At 43.3% G+C, this 24205-nt stretch overlaps 1 protein-coding gene across 2 annotated transcripts; it reads right to left on the reverse strand.

The window, feature by feature from the left end:
• Positions 1-5751: 5751 nt before the first annotated feature.
• On the reverse strand, positions 5752-22331 carry si:ch211-256a21.4. 2 transcript variants are annotated; one of them, XM_041197845.1, is made up of 3 exons: positions 21746-22331; positions 8331-8507; positions 5752-6132 (listed from the first exon to the last, which is right to left on the reverse strand). In XM_041197845.1, exons 1-3 carry the CDS (start codon positions 21918-21920, stop codon positions 5921-5923), a joined length of 564 nt encoding a protein of 187 aa, XP_041053779.1. In that variant the 5' UTR covers positions 21921-22331; the 3' UTR covers positions 5752-5920. The 2 variants fall into 2 exon arrangements, with proteins under 2 accessions (XP_041053779.1, XP_041053781.1); XM_041197847.1 differs by having other exon boundaries at positions 5752-7120.
• Positions 22332-24205: the final 1874 nt, after the last annotated feature.

Below are 24205 nucleotides of genomic sequence, written 5' to 3' on the forward strand. Positions count from 1 at the left end.
TTAGCATTAGTTGGCCATCTTGGGGGCAGTAGCCAAGGACCAAATGGCAAGATTGAATGGCATATCAAGATGCATCATGGGATCACCCAGGCTCCGCCAAGTTGCGGATATATGTTTTAAAAGTGTTTGCAATAAAAAAAAATGCTAGAATGGATCTAGTAGGGAATATGATCTTTTGGCCAGGCCAGGAAGTTGATGACTAGTCTATGGGTCAGTCCACGATAAGCTAAAGGAATATAATCTTTGAGCTGGGATAAAATAAGTTGATGAGTGATCCATGAGTTATACCATAATAAACTGATTGCTTGACCTCTGTCAAGCTAAGGTATGCAGATGACTAGGCACTACAGTGAAATATCAGGATAGATAAGCAAAGTTCATGTTTTGGAATAAAACATGGACATGGTTTGTGCTAAAGGTCAGGTCATTCTGTGATTGTTCGATAAATTCCTCTGTAATTGCAGATGTACCGGACATGTCATTTCATGTTTGTATTGTAAACTCATTTGTAATTATTATTTTAATGTACCGAACTAGGCATACAAGATAGGAACATTGTGAGTTAATGATGAGGTGTCCCAAAGATGGTATAAATAATCGACAGAAGCTGTGTAACTTCCAATTACTTTCTTAGAGCATTCTGAAAGAGCATTTCCCCATGTCCATACCTGTGTTGAATAAAACTGCTTCTTGTTTTTACCTACAGCTGACTCTATGTTGAGTATTTTTTAGACACTCCACAAACTGCCCTCCCTCAATATCCACACACCTGATCATTTTCCAACAGTGAAATAAAAACAAAAAATGCTGGAAATATTCATCAGGTCAAGCAGCATCTATGGAGAGAAACAGAATTAATGTTTCAAGTCATGATGACCCCTTCATCAATGAACAATGAGTAGGAGTGAATATCCTGGCTGATTCCCTCCCTGTTCACCCACCCAAGGGTGAAGAAACTGACTTTAACACTGTGACAACCTGCCTGAGATAATTTAATTCAGCACAGACTGAGGACTTAATATCTTGGACCTTTCTTTCATGTGACTTGGATACAAATTGTGTTTACTAACTTATCTGCCTTCCCCTTTCTAGTCACTAACACTGCCAGCCTTGCCTTTTTGTTTACCTTTAATTTTGCTGATAGGGAGGGTTTTCCCAATTCTCTTTTTGAAATTGTCTACTCATTGCAGGGAAGGCTGGTTGGCTCTGTTGGCTAGATGGCTAATGTGCAGTTTAGAATAACAGCATAGGTTCAGTTCCCATTCTGGTTGAGGTAGACTTGCACCTGCCTCTTTGCCTGCCCCATGCTTGATGTGGAATGGTGCCACTCAATATATATATATATATAGACAAATAATAGAGATGTCTGGGTTCCTTGTGGGCTATGGCTGATTATCTACCTACCAACTCCTCACTGGGATACAACTCTATTGGTGCCAGGCAATTAATTCAGATCATTGCATCATCGGTAGATGTGGCTTCACCCAGAATGTGCTTTACTGGAGGAGCTCTCTGTTCCTCACCTCAACAGGTCATATTATATTCAAAAATCTCATTTCAGTCAATGAGCTAGGTGATTTTGTATTTTTCAGTATGATTAGCAGCAAATGCTGCCACTTTGCCATTGACTGCAAAATCTGGGCCATTGTTTTCATTTTTCCTTTGACTTTTTTTCCCTCTTAATCCAATTTTTATTTCTGTTTCAGTGCCTGCTTTATCATTGACTTCACTCGTTCTATTGCACTTTTTTCACTTCCTTCCCTGCTTGTGCTGTTAATTTCAATTTGATTAACTTCAATCTGATTGGTTAAGGAGATGCACAGATTCTGCAGCCAGCAAAACAGGATATCAGCCTACACTTTCAGCAACTTGCCATGTAAAAAATTTAAAGGCCTGAATGTACTAAGACATGTTGAACTGATGAGATATAGTGTTAACTTCACTCCTACAGCAAATTATGGTCAATGTTTACATTTACCATGACACAAGTTTGAACAAGCCATGAGAAAAAAATAATGGGCAGAATTTTGCCCTTGGTGTGAGGGATTGGTGGGGGGTGGTTGGGAAGCTGTCCAGTCTCTTGTGATCAGCAGAATTCCGCGATTTTACATGGAGGCTCAACCTACATGATATGTGAGTGGCAGCGCTCAGTGTGGGCGGGAGGAGGAAGGAGGGTCGGAGCCTACGCTCTTTCGCACACATGCACTTGAAGGAGCGCAGCAATCTCCCTGAGGCACAGAGCTGCCTCGGGAAGATTAAATAGATAATAAAATTTTCAATAACCGAAGTAAAAAATTATTTGTGCCACAGAAGCTGGGACATGTTTGTGAAGTTTGCCAAATTTATTTAATAATTTTGTAAAATCTTCAGGAAACCTCATCCTGCCCGTGGTTGGACGGGCAGCATTCTTAACAAGGTTAATTGCTTTTTAATGGCCTCAAGAGGCTATTGACAGTTCGTCCCCTGTGCCTGCCTGCCGAACAAAATGTCGAAATGACATGCGATGACGTTGGGATGCATACTTGGGCACTATACTGCTCAATGCCTTCAGGAGGAGGGTGGGAGAGGAATTAGTGAAGGTGGCAAAAATCATACTGGAGAAAGTGCTTGTTGAGAAAAAATGGTTGCTGTACATGCTGTTTTTAAGCAGTTAAGCAAACTGTTATCTGTCCTCCATCAAATTGGCAGCTTCTCACTAATCTTGTTCTGTGGGCAGGAAGACTATATTGCTTTTTCAAAGTATTTCAATCTTGCATTTCCTCTTGTTAGTGTTCACCTCACAGGCATGCGACGTGGTTGCTGCATTTCCGCTTGTACTTTGTTTCCCTGCAAATGATTAAAACTATATCATGAAGGTGAATGTTGATTTTAAAAGTAAAACACACAGGGCAATGTCTGAAAGCTCGGAAGATTTACAAATGTGGCAGCTTTTTTTTGTATTGTTTCTCTATATAAAGACCTGAATACTGGGGCCAACAGTGTATTTTGTTATGTCCAGTATCTTCAGCATTGCATGGTTATTGTTAACCACTGAAATGCAGTGTGCAGAAACCAATACAATATTTGCTTCATTACAAGTGTTCTAGACATGTCCATGGCCAAAAAGGATAGTGTAATGATGAAGAATAATTATTTTCAAAGAGGATTCCAAGTATTCTGCAGTCCTCTCTTGATGCAGAGTTATTAAGGTTACCAATGTTAATACCTGTACCCCTCACTCTGCTTCAAGCATCAGCGAAACAATGACTTTAATTGTTCATGCTGTTACCTGAATGTCTGGCTGTGAACAGCTTTCATAGTCAGAAAATAATAGGTGTCACAGGTAGTCTTAGCACTTATGGATTAGGGTGAGGAAAATTGGCCATTCACTCATGGTGTGATTGACAGAAGTAATGGTTTTAACGGTAGATTATTCATGTATAGTCGAGTAATGCTCATTCTTAAAGTGAACTTCTCTACATATTGTGGTTTAATGGGGTTCCGGTTCTGGGTCCCACTCGGGTACTAGCACAACTGGGGTGTTCCAGCTTCTGTTGCTAGGTGCTTTAGGTTGACACGGCAGCAGGTGGGCAATGGGCCCCTGAACTTGGACCAGCCTTTCTGGACCCGGCTGATAGGAAGACTACCTTCTGGAAAGGGCCCCTCCTGCATCTATACCAGCCTGGGGGGGTTGTTACGGATTATCTTAAATGCAGTGGGCAACCCTGTCAGGTTGCCTCATGATTCTGCATTAGGATGGGTGGGTATGGAATCCAATCAGGTTGGCATCCCTCTGCTGGTCAGTTGGGAAGTAGACTCTGTGTTTTTTGGAACATGACTGCCCTCTGGTGGATGGTCAGCTCTTGCTGTACTTCCTGGTGGCTTTTCAACTAAGTGAGGCATTGCCTCACTCTTTCTGGACCAATTGGAAACTTTCCTGGTCCCCATTTAAATTCACCATAAAGCTGCCAGCCAGACCAATTGATGGCTCCTTAGCTGGCGCCTTTGGAAATGGTGCTCTCCCAACTTGTCCCATGCCCTTGGAACAGTAGTGTTCCTCAAGTGGAAGTGCAGCTCCAGCTGGGGGTGGCATCTCACTCCCTATCTGCCCAACGGTTTGAGAACTCCCTTTTCCCTTATTTAATATCAGAAAGAAGGTTTCTGCCAGCCATTTTCCCTTAATTTTTGTCCCTCCTGGTTTAATAGCTTGCCTTCATTCAGGCTGTTCAACTATGTGGGGCCTCCCTCACTATCACTTTCCTTGCTCTAGGACTTCTTTGGTCCCTGCTTAATTCAGGGTTATTCTGTGAGGCTGTTTCCTCTTTTAACTTTACTAGTCGGGCTTTGGCCTGGCTATATTCCAGCAGCTTTCATTCAGTGTTTATGGGTGCTATTTCACCCTTTTGGGCCTGTGGACCTTCCCCAGCTTTCTGCTGTCCTGCAGGTTTCTGCTTATCTTTCCAATGTTCATGGGAATGGTTTGGAAAGGGTCTGCCTGGGTTTCCAGGCCTATGGGTGAGATCATAGTTGTCTGCTGTTACTGCTGCACCCCTAGCTCTGAGGATTCTTTGCTCTTCTATGTGCATCTATAGGATATCTGGAGGATAAGCAATTTTTGAATTCCTCTGACAATACCAACTCACACAACCTCTCATAGGCACGTTGGATTCTTAGGGGCCTTACCCAATGGTCAAACACGATTTGCTTCAATCATTCAACCTCGATGTAGGGTTGTGTGGACTTCTTAGGAATGTTCCAGAATTGCTGGAAATATGTCTCCAGGCGTAACTCATAAGCACTTAAGATGACAGCCTTGGCCTGCTTATAATTCAAGGACACATCAGGAGTCAGCATGGAGTAGACCTCTGTAGCTCTCCCTGACAACTACCCTTGAATTAAAAATGTCCAGGTATCTGATGGCCATTTTAGCTGTCCTGCTACTTTCTCATAAGTGGCAAAAAATGACTCCACATCACTCTCTTCAAATTTGGGAATGAATCTAGCCACACTTGAGGGCCTCAGAGAGTGGCTCCAGTCTAGGGAGATATGAGGTGTTACCAGGCAAAAAGAGATTTTTCCTTGCAGCTTCCAGCTGTCTGATTTTTCTCTCCTTTTGAGCTGCTAGCTCCATTTCCAATTTTTGGAGCTCTTTCCCTCTCCTTAAATTCTAACTGCATTCTGAACCTTTCCAGTTCAAATTTGGCTAGGGAGGGGATTCAGAGTTGTGGTTGAGCTTTACATGAAACTGCTGTATCGGCAACGTGAGATCCAAATGTTCTACCAACAACTGGATCAGTTCACTTCTCTTCACTTTGTCTGGGAAATTTTAACTGTACCTCCCTAGCTACAACTTTCAGTTGCTCTGTGCTCAGGGACGCTAATGTTTCATTGTTCAAATTTCTTGCTTGACCCACATCTTGGCACCAAAGGTTACCATTTTCTTAGTGTTAGGGACAAGGAATTTGCTGTGGTAAGTTACTGTTTTAAAATTCATTCCAGGCCAAGTTTTTGTCCCTTGGTTTCCAATTGACTTTTTTTATATCAAATTTGGCTCATGTCTTAACATGGAATAGGTGATCCCGATTTGAGCTCAAAGTTTCTGTTATGACAGGCAGGAGTTAATTTAAACAGTGATAATTCCTCCACTCACCACCTGTCCATAAACAGAAATGTGTTTCTGATTTGCTTCCGCCTTTACAAGCGATGGCATATTTCCAAAACCGATTTTGATGTGATCCAATTTTCTATTAATAACCCACAGCAAACTCAAAATAGGATGAGCTCAAAGGGCTTTATTTGCACATATTCAAAACATGGGAGGAGGGTCACAATATTGCCTCCTTTGCATTAATACAGTAAAAGAGAGATAGAGAAAAGAAAGAATTAAGCACAGAGACCACAGAGAAAGAAATATTGTTTATGTGGGTTCCAGAGTCCAGAATTAAAATCCAAAGAGGTACTCCTTCATGGAGGTCAGTGAGCTGAAAACCGAAGCTAGATAATTCACTTTTCCACTGGTGTTTATTTCACACCATGAGATGGGCATGCAGAGATGAATCAGCCTTATAAGTGATGGTACAGAATTTTCAGTAGAAGCAGTGTAGATGGGGCCAGAAGTCCAAACTGGGCCAGAGTTCCTTCTCTGTGATGCTGCTAATTAAATGGTAAAAAGGCAGATTGACTTTGCAGTTTGGCAAGGCAATATTGCTGGTTCCAAAGCCAGAGGCTCATGTCACATGACTCCCACCTCTTCACACTATCTTTGACAAAGGACATGTTTCCCTCATCTGAGTCCCTAAGATTGTTGAATATCCAACCATTAAGAACTGAAAGAAAGGTTGTGGGGCCCTTTGTCTCAGCAGATGAGCCAGCCTGGGTTATGAAATGCAGATAGCATTTGTATAGCTCCCTTTGAATTTGGTCTGTGCAACCCACGGGGGGTCATTTTTGACTCTTCAGGGATAACAGTGTGCGAGTTTCCCAACAGTGCAGGTAGCTTCTTTTATTCAAGGTCACAGACAGACCTAAAATAGCTGAATCTAGGTCTTTGTCCAGTTTGAAATTTTTAGTGATAGCAATGAGCATATCTCTCTCTATATTTGATTAAAAAAAATACAGGGTGGGGTCTTGGTCCTTCACAATAGTCTGTTGAAGGAAAAGCAAGATTTTCATGATAAGGCCTGCCCAAGAAATTGTGAAGCTGGCTTAGTAAGTTGGTATGCATCTGATGTCATGACTGGAAAATATGTTATGGTACAGTACAGTATATAAATATTAATTTATATCACTTTTGCAGTTCCTAAAGAAGTCTGAATTTGAAACAATCTCCCTAAATCTCAAAACAGTACACAAAAATAATCCTCGGTCCATTAACCATTAGTATTTGGAAAGACTTTATACAAATTCACATGATTCTAATATTTAAATCCCCTTCTGAAATATTGAGCTCCTGTTCATATTAGAGTCTCAGGTTCTGGGAGTGAACACTGCTCTATCAAGTAGATCATTGGTAAAATAACTAGCAGCATGAACCAAGAACACATTGCCAACCAGTATGCAGTGCCAAATTGTGTGATATCATTCTTGATTTGTTCCATGTGACGGTTGGTGAACAAAGCCCATGCAATGAGATACAGTAATGCTGAAAATAAAAACATGAAAAACTTTAATATTCCTGCAAAGGTCAATTTGGTAGCTCATGCAATTACTATTGATATAAAGTTCTTTGTGATAGATGGCAACTGAAAAATAACCTATTAAAAATAGTTTTACAATGAAAAATGTCCAACCTAAATCAGATCGTTTTGTTTGATATGACAGTGTTTTTCCAGGTACCTTTCAATGATGGTTTATGGCTGAGGTTAGATAGCAACTCAACTCAAATCTGTCAGTAGATCTTCTGATTTTTTTTGAAGTAACGTATAGCAATGCTTTTAAGTGTTCAGATAAATTTTACAGTCATTGTTATTTATATTCATCACCTTAAACATTCACTCCCTCCAGCACTGATGTGCATTGTGCAGTGTGCCCATTCTACAGTCCTGGAACTCACTTCCTAACAGCATTGTGGGAGGGCTTACACCACTTGGAGTGCAGTGGTTCAAGAAGCTTCTCCACTACCATCCGTCTCAAGTACAATTAGGGATGGGCAATGAATGCTGGCCTTACCAGTGATGCTCGTATCCCAGAAATGAATAAAAATGAAAATGAGCCTTCTCAATAATACTAATTCATGTTCGCCAGCTCAACAGTTACAAAGGAGTCGAAGTTCTCATAACTGCTGATCAGTAAATAAAATATAAAATAAAACTGTCAATAGGTTACTTTGCAGTAAATTTGACTTATCCCTGTCTACATGATTGATCATCAGCTGTAATATGTTGTCTATAAAATCAATCGAATCTCAATTGGTATAAAAAGCTCAGTTTGGTCCTTTTGTTCAGGATCATATCAAAATGAATCTATTACATATTGGTGGGTAAATGGGCCATACATAGCAGTAAAGTCTCAAGTTCCATCTTTAGTCTATGTACAGAAGCTGAGGTGGGAAACCTATAACTGGACATAACTTTGATAATGAGTGTTGGCAGGTTACTCACCACAGGGCCATCAAACCTGGTGTGCATATATTCACTTTCAACCAAACAGTGATCAGTATTGAGAACTCAACTATTATTTCCTTCATTAACAGAAGGACATTGGTGTCAGTTGCAGTACCCTTACTACCATTCCAGCTGATAATGGCACATCTAGGGGATTGAATCTGAGACTTTCTTGGACTGCATGGCTCTGTTACTCACTGTCTTTAACCAACTAAATGAGCTGAGGAACTCCAGTGACTTTTTTCTTACCAGTTGGCACCAGTATTACAATCAGTAGTTTTCCTGGATGCAGTATCCGCCCAGGATTCATCTTGGATTCACTGTTGGTATCTGGGTTCCAGCAAAAGATGAATAGCAAAGACATACAGATAGCTGTGATTGCCATCACACTTGCAATCACACCAAATACACGCTCCGCTTCCACAGCTAAAAAGGAAAACAATAGTAACTAATCAAAAAGTGCAAGCAACACTTGAACACAATTCTCTGATTCAAATTCCATAATGTTTCTCCTAAAAAAAATATTTTCAGTTAATAAGCAAAACCCTAATTTCCTGACAATTTCCTCCACACCTTAGGGGGCAAATATTAATTGGATGTAAAGTGTATTTGCGGTTTGTGCAAATTGCACCCATTGTGGTGCTTTTGTCACCTCCCAGTTCCAGCAAGTAGTGGAAAGGCACCTGAAAGCTGGGTTTCTGCTTATACATTCTAACAGCAGCGCAGAATCACAGAATTCTTACGGTGTAGAAGGAGGCCATTCGGCCCATCATGTCTGCTCCCCAAGTGAACATTATGATTCAGTGCCATTCTCCTGCCTTTTCCCCATAACCCTCCACATTGTTTCTATTTAAATAATCATCTGATTCCCTATTGAATGCCTCGATTGAACCTGCTTCCATCACAGTTCCAGGCAGTGCATTCCAAACCTGAACCACTCGCTGTGTGAAAAAGTTTTTTCTTACATCACATTTGCATCACATCTCACATCCTGATCAGCATCCTGGAAGTAGATAGCCTGCCCGCCAGCAATTGCCCAGGACAATGCTTGAATGCAGGAAGAATTTTAATCTGAATTGGGGGTAAATATACTGAAAATGTGTTATTAAGAAGAAATATCCTGCATCATGACTTTATCCATTTAAGCATCTGCCTTATAATTCTGGATCATGATTTATTAGATTTATATTACAAAACAGTGATCAGAATCAAAACAGAACTCTGTAAGTTTTGCATCCCTTTAAATAGCTCTGGAGGCGGCAGAAACCAAGTCTGTGAAGTAAGCACTATAAGAGACAATGACATAATAGTATTGTCGTTGGACTAGTAATCAGAGGCCCAGGTTTATGCTCTGGAGACCCAGGTTTGAGTGCCACCACAGTGGAATCTGAATTCAATAAAAATCTGGAATTAAAAGTCTAATGATGACCATGAAACTATTGTTGACTGTTGTAAAAACCCATCTGGTTCACTAATGTCCTTTAGGGAAGGAAATCTGCTGTCTTTACCTGGTCTGGCCTACATGTGAATCCAGACTCACAGCAATGTGGTTGGCTCTTAACTGTCCTCTGAGATAGCATAGCAAGCCACTCAGTTGTATCAAGCCACTACAAAGTCTCAAAAAAGGAATGAAACTATGTGGGCTACCCAACATTGACCTAGTCAATGGAAACAACAATGCAAACTCAGCCCTGTCAACTCTGCAAAGTCCTCTTTACTAACCTCTGGGGGCTTGCGCCAAAATTGGGTGATCTGTCTCACAGACCAGTCAAGCAACAGCCTGATGTAGTCATCCTCAGGGAATTATATCTTACAGATCATGTCCCAGACACCACCAACACCATCCATAGATATGTCCAGTCCCAGCTGACAGACTCAGCAGAGGTGGCGGCACAGTGGTATACAGTCGGGAGGGATTTGCCCTGGGAGTCCTCAACATCACCTCTGGACCCCATGAAGTCTCAAAGCATTAGGTTAAAAATGGGCAAGGAAGCCTCCTGTTGATTATCACGTATCACCCTCCCTCAGCTGATGAATCAGTACTCCTCCATGTTGAACATCACTTGGAGGAAGCACTGAGGGTGGCAAGGGCGCAGAATGTACTCTGGGTGGGAGACTTCAATGTCCATCATCAAGAGTGGCTCAGTAACATCACTACTGACTGATCTGGCCGGGTCCTAAAGGACATATCTGCTAGACTGGGTCTGTGGCAGGTGGTGAGGGAACCAACAGAAGGGAAAAACACACTTGACCTCATCCTCACCAACCTGCCTACTGCAGATGCATCTGCCCATGACAGTATGGTAGGATTGACCAACCCACAGTTGTTGTGGAGGCAAAGTACTGCCTTCAACTTGAGGATATCCTGCATCATGTTGTGTGGCACTACCACCGTGTTAAATGGGATAGATTTCAAACAGATCCAGCAACTCAAGACTGGGCATCCATGAGGCGCTGTGGGCCATCAGCAGCAGCAGAATTGTGCTCGAACACAATCTGTAACCTCATGGCCCAGCACATTCCCATTCTACAATTACCATCAAGCCAGGGGATCAACTCTGGTCAATAAAGAGTTCAGCAGGGCATGCCAGGAGCAGCACCAGGCATACCTAAAAATGAGGTGTCAACCTAGTGAAGCTATAACACAGGATGACTTGCGTGTGCCAAACAGCATAAGCAGCAAGTGATAGACAGAGCTAAGCGGTCCCACAACCGACGGATCAGGTCTAGGTTCTGCAGTCCTGCCACATCCGTTCGTGAATGGTGGTGGATAATTAAACAACTCACTGGAGGAGGAGGCTCCACAAATATCCCCATTCTCAATTTTGGGGGAGCCCAGCACATCAGTACAAAAGATAAGGCTGAAGCATTTGCTAAAATCTTCAGCCAGAAGTGCCGAGTGGATGATCCATCTTGGCCCCTTCAGGAGGTCCCCAGCATCACAGATGCCTGTCCTCAGCCAATTTAATTCACTCCACATGATATCAAGAAATGGCTGAAGGCACTGGATAGTGCAAAAGCTATGGGCCTTGACAAGATTCCGGTAATTAAAATACTGAAGACTTGTGCTCCAGAAATTTCCGTATCCCTAGCCAAGCTTTCCAGGAAAGCTACAGCACTGGCACCTATGCGTAAAATTGCACAGCTATGTCCTGTACAAAAAAAGCAGGATAAGTCCAATCTGCCCAATTACAATCCCATTAGTAAAGTAATGGAAGGGGTCATCAACAGAGCTATCAAGCGGCACTTGCTTAGCAATAACCTGCTCACTGACGCCCAGTTTGGGTTCCACCAGGGCTACTCAGCTCCTGACCTCATTACAGCCTTGGTTCAGACATGGACAAAAGAGCTGCACTCCCAAGGTGAAGTGAGAGTGACTGCCCTTGACATGAAGGCCGCATTTGACCAAGTGTGGCATCAAGGAGCCCTAGCAAAACAGGAGTCAATAGGAATTGGGGAAAACTCTCCACTGGTTGGAGTTATACCTAGCACAAAGGAAGATGGTTATGGTTGTTGGAGGTCAGTCATCTCAGTTCCAGGGCATCACTGCAGGAGTTCCTCAGGGTAGTGTCCTAGGCTCAACCATATTCAGCTGCTTCATCAATGACCTTTATTTCATCATAAGGTCAGAAGTGGGGATGTTCGCTGATGATTGCACAATGTTCAGCACCATTTGCAACTCCTCAGACACTGAAGCAGTCCATGTCCTAATTGTCCAGGCTTGAGCTGACAAGTGGGAAGTAACATTCATGCCACACAAGTTCCAGGCAGTGACCATGTCCAACAAGAGAGAATCCAACCATCACCCCTTGACATCCAATGGTATTACCATCATTGAATCCCCCACAATCAATGTCCTGGGGGTTATCATTGATCAGAAACTAAACTGGACTAGTCTTAGGAATACTGAGGCTACAAGAGCAGGTCAGAGACTAGGAATCCTGTGATAAGTAACTCACTTCCTGACTCCCCAAAGCCCATCCACCATCTGCAAGTCACAAGTCAGGAGTGTGATGGAATACTCCCCACTTGCCTGGATGAGTGCAGCTCCCACAACACTGAAGAAGCTGGACACCGTCCAGGACAAAGCAGCCTGCTTGATTGGCACCACATCCACAAAACATTCACTCTCTCCATCGCAAACGCACAGTAGCAGCAGTGTGTACCATCTACAAGATGCACAGCAGGAATTCACCAAGGCTCCTTAGACAGCCCCTTCCAAACCCACAACTACTGCCATCTAGAAGGACAAGGGCAGCAGAAAGAAGGGAACACCACCACCTGGACCTTCCCCTCTAAGTCACTCACCATCGTGACTTGGAAATATATCGCTTTCCTTCACTGTTGCTGGGTCAAAATTCTGGAACTCCCTTTCTTAAAGCACTATGGGTGTACCTACACCACATGGACTGCAGCAGTTCAAGAAGGCAGCTTCTAAAGGGCAACTAAGGATGGGCAATAAATGCTGGCCTAGCCAGCGAAGCCCACATCCCGTGACTGAATAAAACAAGTTCAAACATGAAATCAGTGGTATCAGACATGACTGCATGAGCGAGAAGTGCTACTTGCTGGTCTTAGCACGTTGTAACATTCATCCCCTGATTGAAAGTCAAAGCCTTCACAGGGGAGTGGTATCACTGGACAAACTTGTGTTTGTATAGAATCTTTCATGTAGATGTCAAATCAAAGAAGGCCTGGCTTACTGCCACTGAGCTACAGCATAACAGAGCTCTGCACAAGTATGTTTTGACACATTCACAAAGCTCTAGTCCTTGCAGATATCTGCTAGTGATAGAAGATTGTGGCAGTGGAATTTGCTCTCATTCAGAGATCCCAGACTCTAGAATGCGTGGCCATGCAGGTCCAGCAATTATGAAATGCAGCTTTGCAACCAGTTGGAATTATCCTTCAGATAGCATTGTCTGGTGATTCAGATGGACATTTAAGTTCATATGACACTTACCTAAGAAGAACAGAGCGCTTAACTGGTCGGTCATTTCATTGCATGTGGAATGATCCTTGTAAAATTCTGCTACGTTCAATTACACAAAGTAATCGATTGTATGTATCGCACTTTGTGTCAGTTCTGAGAGATGCAAGAGTTTGGGTTTGGTAGGCTCAAATTTGGACTAAACTTTGCTGGGATTAAGATTATCAGTTGCAGCAGAACAACCATGACTGCAATTAGGGAAAAAAACAACAAATAGTCTGTTTTACTCTCCTGATAAAAGGCCAGTGCAAAAATTTCATTTGGAATAGGTCATTTAGAATATTGCTGAAAAAATAGACATGATGTTGAAGCTTTTTGTTTTGCACTCATCAGGGCAGATGCAAGAAGTCAAATATAGTAAACGTATCATCTATGTATCAGAAATATGTAAGGGGTAGGAGGTTGGGGGTCATTCGATCGAGAACACATTTCTCATGGAAACCAATGAAAATGTTAGTGAGAGCTGGCCCTCGAGGGGAGCCCATGGCAACACCATAATTTGGGCATACATGCGGCCACTAAAGCTGAACTCAACTGCGTGAAGTGCTGAGTTCATGAACACAGATTCGGAATCTGCAGTTGCACATAAGAATTTCCTTACACACCTCAACAAGCTCCATCTCATGCTCAATTTCACCTTTGAAATGGAGCAGTCTAACGAACTTCCTTTCCTCAACATGCTAGTTGATAAATCGACTGATGGGTTCTCTACTCCTGCCAACTGCAAGCCTACTTTCCCTGGTCAATTTATGCATTGGAATTCCTACAGTTCCACGCGCTACAAGATTGGCCTTATTGACAATCTTGTAAATAGAGCCCAAACCATTTGCTTACTGTGTAAGCTTGGTGCCACAATAGGACACATCAAAGCTATCTTGCAGGACAATGGCTACCCTAATCAGATCATTGGTCCCTGTGTATTGCACGTACTCATGAATGGGCCTAAAGCTGCCACTTTCAGACCTGAAAAGTACCCAGTCTAACTCAAATTTACCCCTGGAAGGGTAATCTCAAAAAATTTGAGCAACAGATGAAGCCAGCCATTTCATGCTGTTGCTATGCAGTGGCAACACGAGTGGTATTTTCCATTAACAGGATGCTGCCAACAAGCCAAAAAGACGTTCTGCCTACCACACAAATAAGTAATGTAATATATGAATTTCAGTGCCGGTGCAATGCCAGGTTATGTAGGCTGTAAGTCCCAACAACTGGCAGATCATATCAAACAGCATGCCCCATTCAGTTGTTCGCAATAGGCAGAGTACTCAACCTATTTGTGCTTGCAAAATTTAGAACATAGTGTCCAACATTAGATGTGAGTCTGTGATTGGGCAGCACTTGCTGAACAACCCTGAGTGTGTTAAAAATTACACTCCCAAACTAATTTAAGATTATCAGCCAGACTTGCATTTACGCTTGATAGAAGCTAAATATATTCATATGCAGGGACCTATCCTCTACAGGCAAAAGGAATATGTCCAGACATTGCACCTTTTTTGAATAAACAAAACTATGGGGTCAATAGCTTTCTGGTGCATGTGCCATGGCAACATCTCAAACAATCAGAGCTGGCTTCCCAACTAATCAGCACCCCTTTTTCTCATGCAGTGTAAATTGTTCCATTTGAAATTTGGCATTCTTGCATCAGTCCTGATGAGTCCAAGATGAAAAGCTTCAACAGTATGTCTCTTTTTTCAGTACTACTCAAGTTCTGTACTACCAAGGACTATTCATTTAGAATACATAACTCATGCCTTTATCTACACAAGGTTCAGTATTCAGCTATCCTCTTCCTTGCTAAGCTGCACTAGTTCCTTGTAACCCAGCAAAAGATCCAAGTTCATCTTTCCAAGATCTCTCCTGACCTCACCGCACCTCTCCTCAGCAATCTATGCTAGTAGCATCCGCCTCAACCTTTGGTACTGAGTGAGTCTGGTTCTCTCTTGTCCACAATTCTATGTTTAGTGATTGCTCTTTTAGTCACTATGCCCTCACTCTCTCAATCTCCCTGAATTATTCTGGCTTGCCACTTGCTGTATTGCTTTCAAAAATTTCCTCTCCTGAACCTGGCTTTCAGGCTTCCTTTTTTAGGCATTTGATACAGTGCCGCACAAAAGACCTATGAGGAAAGTTATAGCTCATGGAATAGAAGGGAAAGTAGCAACCTGGGTACAAAATTGGCTGTGACAGGAAATAGTAAGTAGTGGTTAATGGATGTTTTTTGGGCTGGAGGAAGGTTTGTAGTGGAGTTCCCTAGGGATTAGTGTTGGGACCCTTACTTTTCCTGATACATATTAACGGCTTAGACCTTGGAGTATGGGGCACAATTTCAAAATTTGCGGATGGTACGAAGCTTGCAAATGTTGTGAACTGGAGGAGGATAGTGTAGAACTTCAAAAGGACATAGACAAATTGGTGGAATGGGTGAACAGGTGGCAGATGAAGTTTAATGTGGAGAAGTGTGAAGTGATTCATTTTGGTACGAAGAACATGGAGAGACAATATAAAGTGAAGGGTATAACTCTAAAGAGTGTGCAGCAGCAGAGGGACCTGGGTGTATATGTGCATAAATCATTGAAGGTGACAGCTTAAGCTGAGAGAGCAGTTAATAAAGCATACAATATCCTGGGCTTTATTAATAGCAGCATAGAGTACAAGAACAAGGAGGTTATGTAGAATTTGTATAGAACACTGGTTCAGCCTCAGCTGGAGTACTATGTCCAGTTCTGTGTACCACACTTTGGAAAGGATGCTATGGCACTGGAGAGAATGCAGTAAAGATTCACCAGAATGGTTCCAAGGAAGAGGATCTGTTATGAAGATAGATTGGAGAAGTTAGGAAGAGAAGAGAAGAGAAGAGAAGAGAAGACAAGAGAAGACAAGAGAAGGCTGAGAGAAGACTTGAGTGAGGTATTCAAAATCATGAAGGGTCTGGACAGAGTAAATAGTGAGAAACTATTCCCACTGTGAAAGGATCGAGTGTGAGAGGGTATAGATTTAAAGTAATTTGCAAACGAAGCAAAAGCGACATGACAGAAAACTTTTTCAGGCCATGAGTGGTTAAGGTCTGGAATGCACTAAGTGTGTTGGAGGCAGGTTCAATTGATATATTCAAAAGTGAATTAGATTGTTATTTGAAGAGGAAAAATGTGCAGGGTCACGGGGAGAGGATGGGAGAATGGCACTAAGTGAATTGTTCATTCGGCCTCCTTCTGCACTGTAACAATTCTGTGATTCTGTGATAATAAAGACAGAAAGTGCTGGAAAAACTCAGCATATCTGTCAGCATCTGTGGAGACAGAAACAAAGTTACTGTTTTGAGTTCAATATGACTCTTCTTTGGAAATCTGTAATTCTGTTTCTTGTTTCTCCCCTTTCTCCCCTGCTTTTTGTCCACTGTTTACAAGCAACCTGTGAAGGAGAGTAATAAGGACTCAAAATGTTATCTCTGTTTTTCTCTCCACAGATGCTGTTAGAGCTGCTGAGTTTTTTTTTCACATTTTCTGTTTTTGTCGCTGTAAATTTAACACCTTGAGACGTAATTTTGTATGTGGGGAATGCTATCAAAATATAATTCATTGATTTCAGTAGAGCTAAGAAATTTTCTAGACAGAATCTGTTCCTCCCCACTTCCTTTGTGCACTGATGCTCCTGAGTGTAGGATTACGGAATTATTGTGTGGTACCTTTTATTTTATTCATTTATGGGATGTGGGCTTCGCTGGCTGGGCCAACATTTATTGCTCATCCCTCGTTGCCCTTGAGAAGGTGGTGGTGAGCTGCCTTTTTGAACCGCTGCAGTCCATGTGGTGTAGGTACACCCACAGTGCTGTTAGGAAGGGAGCTCCAGGATTTTGACCCAGTGACAGTGAAAGAACGGCAATATATTTCCAAGTCAGGATGGTGAGTGACTTGGAGGGGAACATCCAGGCAGTGGTGTTCCCATCTATCTGCTGCCCTTGTCCTTCTAGATGATGGTGGTCGTGGGTTTGGAAGGTGCTGTAAGGAGCCTTGGTGAATTCCTGCAGTGTATCTTGTAGATGGTACACACTGCTGCTACTGTGCGTCAGTGGTGGAGGGAGTAAATGTTTGTGGATGTGGTGCTAATCAATCGGGGTACTTTGTCCTGGATGGTGTCAAACTTCTTCAGTATTGTGGGAGCTGCACTCATCCAGGCAAGTGGAAGTATTCCATCACACTCCTGACTTGTGGCTTGTAGATGATGGACAGGCTTTGGGGATTCAGGAAGTGAGTTACTCATCGCAGGATCCCTAGTCTCTGACCTGCTCTTGTAGCTGCAGTATTTATGTGACTAGTCCAGTTCAGTTTCTGGTCAATGGTAACCCCCAGGGTGTTGATAGTAGGGGATTTGGTGGTGGTAATGCCATTGAACATCAAGGGACGATGGTTGGATTCTCTCTTGTTGGAGATGGTCATTGCCTGACATGTGTGTGGCGCGAATGTTATTTGCCACTTGTCAGCCCAAGCCTGGATATTGTCCAGGTCTTGTTGCATTTAGACATGGACTCCTTCAGTTTTTGAGGAGTCACGAATGGTGCTGAACATTGTGCAATCATCAGCGAACATCCCCACTTCTGACTTTATGATGGGGGAAGGTCTTTGATGAAGCAGCTGAAGATGGTTGGGCCTTGGACACTACCCTGAGGAACCTGATTTAATTTGAGCAAATTATTCAAAATTCAATTCACTGCACTGTTAGTTACTACTAGATGATGACATGAGGACCTTTTAAAACTTATATAACTAGAGACTGAAACAAACTTTCAAAAAATAGATTGGATGAAATGCACTATATATTGAACAACCATAATGGTTTCTCAGTGCTGCCTTGTCATGTTGACAATGGTGCAGCATTGAGTTGTTCAAAATTATGAGAGGTTTTAATAAAGTAAATAAGGAGAAACTGTTTCTGCATATAGGAGGGCTAGTAAACAAAGAACACAAATTTAAGATAACTGACAAAAGAACCAGAGGGGGGATGAGGAGAATTTATTTCATGCAGTGTGTTGTTCTGAAATGGAATGCCTTGCTGAAAGGGTGGTGGAAGCAGATTCAATAAGAATGTACAAAAAGGCATCGAATTTATACTTGAAAAGAAAAAAAAATTGCAGGGTTCTACAACAACAACAATGTAACTCTCGTATTACACTAAAATGTGCTTCAACGGAGTGTTATCAAACAAAATTTGACACTGAACCTTATAAGAAAATATTAGGACAGGTGATCAAATGTTTGATGAAAGAGGTAGGTTTTAAGGAGGGAGAGATAGAGAGGATTAAGGAAGGAATTCCAGAATTTAGAACTTATGCAGCTGAAGGCTTAGCTGGCATCAATGAAGCAATTAAAATCAGGGATGCACAAGAGGTCAGAATTGGAAGATCGCTGAGATCTCACAGGATTATAGAGCTGAAGGGGGTTACAGAGATAGGGAGGTGCGTGACCATGGAGGGCTTTGAAAACAAGGATGAGAATTTTAAAATTGAGGCATTGCTAGACTGGGAACCAATGTAGGTTAGCAAGCACAGGTTAACTGGGACTTAGTGGAAGTTAGAATACAGGCAGCAGAGTTTTGGATGAGCTCAAATTTACAGAGGGTGAAGGATGAGAAGCTATCCAAGAAAGCATATTAATAGTCAATTCTGGAGATGACATGGGCATGGTTGACAGTTTCAGCAGCAGATGAGCTGTGCTAGGAATGGATATATTGCAAAGATGATGTCCTTAGTGATGGAACAGTCACAAAAAATGTGATTTATGACTGATAAGTATTGTTTCAATACTGGTGCAGCAGTGAAATCTGATTGGAGGCATTCAAACATGGAGTTGCAGGAAAAATTGGCATGGATTTAGGAGGTTCAAGTACTTTGAGAGGAGAGGGAGGTTGGAGATAGGACAACAGTTTGCAAAGAAAAATGGCCCAAGGTTGTTTTTATTTGTGAGGAGTCATAGCAGATTTGAAGGGGAAGGGGACAGTACTTGAAGTGAGGTAATCATTAGCAACATCAGCTAACAAGAATGGAAGCTAGGTGGTCAGCAGTTTGATGGGGATACGGTCCATGGAGCAGGAAGTGGGTCTCATGTACAGGATGAGCTTGGAGATGTCACAAGGGGAGACAGGAGAAAGACATGAGTTCAGGGCTACACAGGGAAAACTTAGATGAAGTCGAGCTTAGTATGCGCGTGGAAGGGAGGGGTGTGGCAGAGGCAGCAAACTGGATAGTCTCAATATTAATGACAAAGAAGTCTATGATCTCTTTGCATTTGTTGGAGGTGAGAGTGGAAGAGGCAAGGATGGGCGTTTCAGAAGGCCATTTTGAGTGAAAAAGAGAAGCCTGATGTTATAGAAATAGTGGCCAGTTATGGCAGACAAGGTCAGGACCCAATGATGCTTTATGTGGTCCAGCGAGATCTGGTGGTAAATGGATGAAACAATTGTCTGTCATAATCACTCAAGTCTGTGTTCCTTGGACTTAACAAAGCGGAGGTGAGGGGACCAGGGGAATGACCAAAGTAAAAGAGAGCTATAGTTTCAATGGGGACCAGGACACTAAAGGTGGAGGTGAGGGTATGATTTAGCAGATCTGTCATTATGAATAGGAGACAAAAGGCTAGACAGTTGGGGATTTGAAAGGACCAGTATTAGTGACTTGGAGGAAAGTTTTAACACTGGGAGCAGGAAAGGGGATATGGCTGAAGTGTGTTATAAGGAAATAATCAGTGGTGGCCTTCTCTGTGATTGATATTCTAGAAGTGGAGAAGCTATATGACATAGCAAGATTGAGGATGTGGCTGTGAATATGGGCAGGGGAGTTTATATAAAAGTGAAGATTATGGGAGGATAGAAGGCCAGTGACCTCAGGAAAGAGACAGAGAGATAGAGTGAGAGAATGATTGGTTTAGATGGAGGTTGAATTTGCTGAGGATGAGAAGTTGCTTGATGCAGAAGCTGAAGAAGGAAAACAGTGAAGATATCTTAATGAGAAATTTGGCATGGTACTAGGTTAGACTGAAGAGAATGAGAATTTTAAAGGAGTGAGAGAATGGAACAAGATTAGGGCCTGAACTGCCGCGGAGTGGCAATCAGAATCAGATTGCCACTTTGCTCCTAATTTTTTACTTTGAAATCTTTCCGATCCTTTCTCGAGCAACCTTCCAACTCAGAGCAATGCGTTCCCGGGGTGTTCTGTTGGGAGTTTCAGAGTCAGACACAAGAAGGCCACGCCCTCTTTTTTACTGCACTGGCTGCCATAAATCAGGTAGCTTTAAAGGTCCAGCCACTCTCAAGCCAGAGAGAAGGTAAGTTTGTCAGGTAAGTGGTTAGAATATGAGGGGGGGGGGGGCATCAGGCGCTCGGGCAGGAGTTCAGGCACTCGGGGGGAGGGGGAGTGAGATCGGCCAGTCTGGGGGATGGGGAAGCCTGCCAATCAGGGAAGGGCAGGGATCAGACAACATGGGGGTAGGGGCTGACAGTTGGAGGGTGGGTGGGCAGTTGCGGGGTGGCGAGGGGCTCAGCTAGTTGGCAAAGGGGGGGTGGGTTGGACAGTCCAGGGAAAGGTCGGTCAGTCGGCAGTGAGATGGTTGGGCAGTTGGCAGGAGGGAAGTTCAGTCAGGTTGGGTCTAGTGGGGTAGTCGGGGGTTGTGGGGAGTCCGGGGTGGGGGGGGGGGGTGGCAGTCAGTGCTGGGGGCGCCCCGTGTGTGCGAGGAGAGTCTCATGGGAGTGGTAGGGATTGAAGGTGTCCTGTGGGGGAGTCCCATGGGGTGGGGGAGTGCTGTGGGGGAGTCCTGTGGGTGGGTAATTCCATGGGGGTTTAGTCACGGGGTGGGGGAAGTCCTGTTGGTGGGGGGAGGGTCGTTGTTGGATTGTGCAATAGTTACCTAGAAGCTAGAAGCGGTCTTCATTCTTCTAACTTTTTCTAGCTAACTATTGATGCAAGACAGTCAGAACCATCTGAAGTTTCCGATATAAATCATATTTCTGGATGGTTCCCAGTGCAGGCAATTGCCCATCGGAATTTTGCACTTCTCGGGGTGGGCAGGGTGGGGGGTTGGGGTGGGTTCCCAAGCTTATCTTTGGGATCACCCCCAGAGACTGCCTTGGAGCTTCGAAGTTACGGCCCAAGATGTTCAAAGGAGGGAAAGGTGTCAGAGAAGGATGGCGGCAGAGCAAGGTGGGATTTGGGGATGTGAGCTACACCATGGTGACACTGTGACGTTCTGGAAGGTGTAGCCAGGTGAGGCAGCTTTAAGGTGAGAAGTGGCATCGCTCCTTAGCCAGGTTTCTGTCAAGCCCATGATGTTGATTCAATCGTTTACAATAAGCTCATGGATGGCAAGAGCTTTGTCCCAAGTGAACAGACATTCTGGGGGGAGATGTGGCACCGGGTGGTGAGAGTTGATCCCGCTGGCAGAGCCCACAGGGTTAGCAGTGGCTGCTGTGAGTGGAACAGGAAGATGAGACAGATTAGCCAGGCAGAGAAAGAGCAAGGGGCGGGGGCTATGCCAACGAGTTGGTTCTTTTAGAGAAGCCGGCAGACATTATCGGCCAAACGACTCTTTTTCTGCGCTGCATTTTCGATGATACTACACGATCCTACCCTTTACTTGTTTAGGACACAGCACACACATAACCACAGGTCTATGATGAAATGTCTTACCTCGGCTGAGCCGGTGGTGAAGTGTAGCATTTTCAGCTGCTGGGGTATTGAGCGGGTGCCACAGCCCCTTGTTCTGATACCAGGTGGAGCTGCAAGCCGAGTAAATCAAAGTGATAGAGCCGATTATGACAGTGATGTTCTGCAGCAGCCTGCATCTCAGCTCCTTTCCTCTCATCTTTAACTTTCCGAGTCAACGTTCAATCTGCAGCTGGTAGGAAAGGCGGGTGGGGGTGGGATGTACCGGGAGTTGGGCGGCTGAATACTAGCGTGGACTGAGAAAGAACCGCTCCTGTCAACTGCGAAATGATGTCGGCAACTCAGTGGCGTTGAGACTGGCTGACTGAAACTTTTCACATCTCTGATCCAGAATATGACTCGGTGCTGCTGAGATTAAAAAACCCAAGGACCTGTTGGAAATCCCAGGGCTTCCTTGTTAGTTCTGAAACAGCTTTTGGAAATCCCCATGCGATCGATGACCTGACCCGCGGTGGTAGACGACTGGACAAAGAATTTCTGACCCTGGATGGTCAACAACCTGGGACAGCCAAGGCCAGATTCTGGCGCTAAACAGCAAAACTAGAGAAACGAAACTGCAATTTGGGGCGGCGACTGACATCAAACCACAGGAAGCAAACCTAAAAATGTTCTAATATTTCTATTCTCGCCTCTTCATTAAGTGCACAGATAGAGCATTTAAACAATTCCAAGTTAGACATACGCACATAACGCCTGACACCATCCTGTACGTATAATCCTAGCCATTTGACATGATAGGTGATTTTACTGGGTTATATTTTTGGATCAACTTTGATGTTTTAAAGAAATCAGCAGAATGTTTCCATCATAAATGGGTTTTCCCCAGGCGACTTTTTTTCTGGTAAACGCCTCTTTGAATATTAATAAAAGCATCAACAATCAACCATACACAGCATAGCGTTAGGCAGCAGTCATCTGTGGTGAGATACAGTCACTTATTTATTTTTTAAAAATGTTAATCTATTAATTAGAGAGGGTGCAGAAAAGGTTCACAAAATTGTTCCAGGGATGAGGAACTTCAGTTATGTAGATAGATTGGAGAGATCGGCACCTTTTCCTTGGGAAAGATTGAGAGGAGATTTGGTAGAGGTGTTCAAAAGTATGAGGGGTCTAGGTAGAGTAGATAGAGAGAAACTGTTCTCATTGGTGGAAAGATCCAGAAGGAGAGGGCACAGATTTAAGACAATTGGCAAAAGAAGCAATGGAAACATGAGGAACAACTTTTTCATGCAGGGAGTGGTTGGGTTCTAGAATGCACTGCCCAAGAGTGTGATGGAGGTAGCATCAACCGAGGCATTTAAGAGGAAATAGGAATATTATCTGAAAAGGAAGAATGTGGAGGGCTACAGGGAGAAGGAAGGAAGGTGGCACTAAATTATTCTTTAGGAGAGCCAACTCAGACACAACAGGCTGAATGGCCTCCTTCAGTGCTGTAACCATTCTGTGATTTTTATCTGTTTAATATTAAGTCCTGGAATTTCTTGTGTGTTTGTGCCCAATGACATGCAATTGTGTGTTAAACAAAAACACAGCTTAAATGTTTGCAGAATTTTGAATGTAAGTATAATATGTCCAAATTTCCTCAATCTTTTTTGAGTGCCCAGCAATCCTTCCCATCTCCCTTCCGCCATATATCTGCAGCCATATTATTGGTCTTGCCACGTGTTACAGATGCATGTTTCCTGCAGATGCGCCTGATCAGCAGACCTCTTTAAATTGTGGCCAAACTTTCAGGTGTACCATAGTCACCCCAAACAGGCAAAAAAAATCAACGGTTTCTAGAATTATTGAAGCCATATGCTATCATGTTTCATAGATAGTTTTCCTATACTTGGCCAGCACAGGCAAGATGGGGATGGGCTGAATGGTCTCTTTCTGCACTGTAACTTTTCTATGGTTCTATGGTACTCATTCAAATAGTTGTCTCTGGGCTGCTGAGTGTAAAGGGCAAAGGGTGGCTGTGTGGTTTCCAATGTTTTCAGAGGAACTGTAAAGTCATGTATTCACCAACATTTTAATGAGCATCTGGCTTTCATCCTCTGGAGGAAGTAGCTTTGTTAACTTTGGCCTGTTAAAGCAGCATTCTATCTTAATCAGCAACTTTGTGTTTGTCTTGTGAGGAAAGCATTAGTTGGTCAAAACATTAATAAGAATATTATCTGACAAAGCCAATAATGGCACAGGGACTCCTCCCCAGCTGTCCTGACAGACCCTGACAAATCCTAATAGACCCTGACAGATTTTAACAGACCTGGACAGGTACTAAGATACCCTGACAGGCTCCAGCAGTCCCTGCCAGTCCCTGGCAGGCCCTAAGAGACCCTGACCAATGCTAACAGACACCAACAGCCATAACAGACCCTGACAGATGGTAATAGGCCCTGACATACTTTAACAGGCCCAGACCCTAACATACCCTGAGAG

The sequence above is a fragment of the Carcharodon carcharias genome, chromosome 10 (genome assembly GCF_017639515.1).
Source record: "Carcharodon carcharias isolate sCarCar2 chromosome 10, sCarCar2.pri, whole genome shotgun sequence".
Lineage (NCBI taxonomy): Eukaryota > Metazoa > Chordata > Chondrichthyes > Lamniformes > Lamnidae > Carcharodon > Carcharodon carcharias.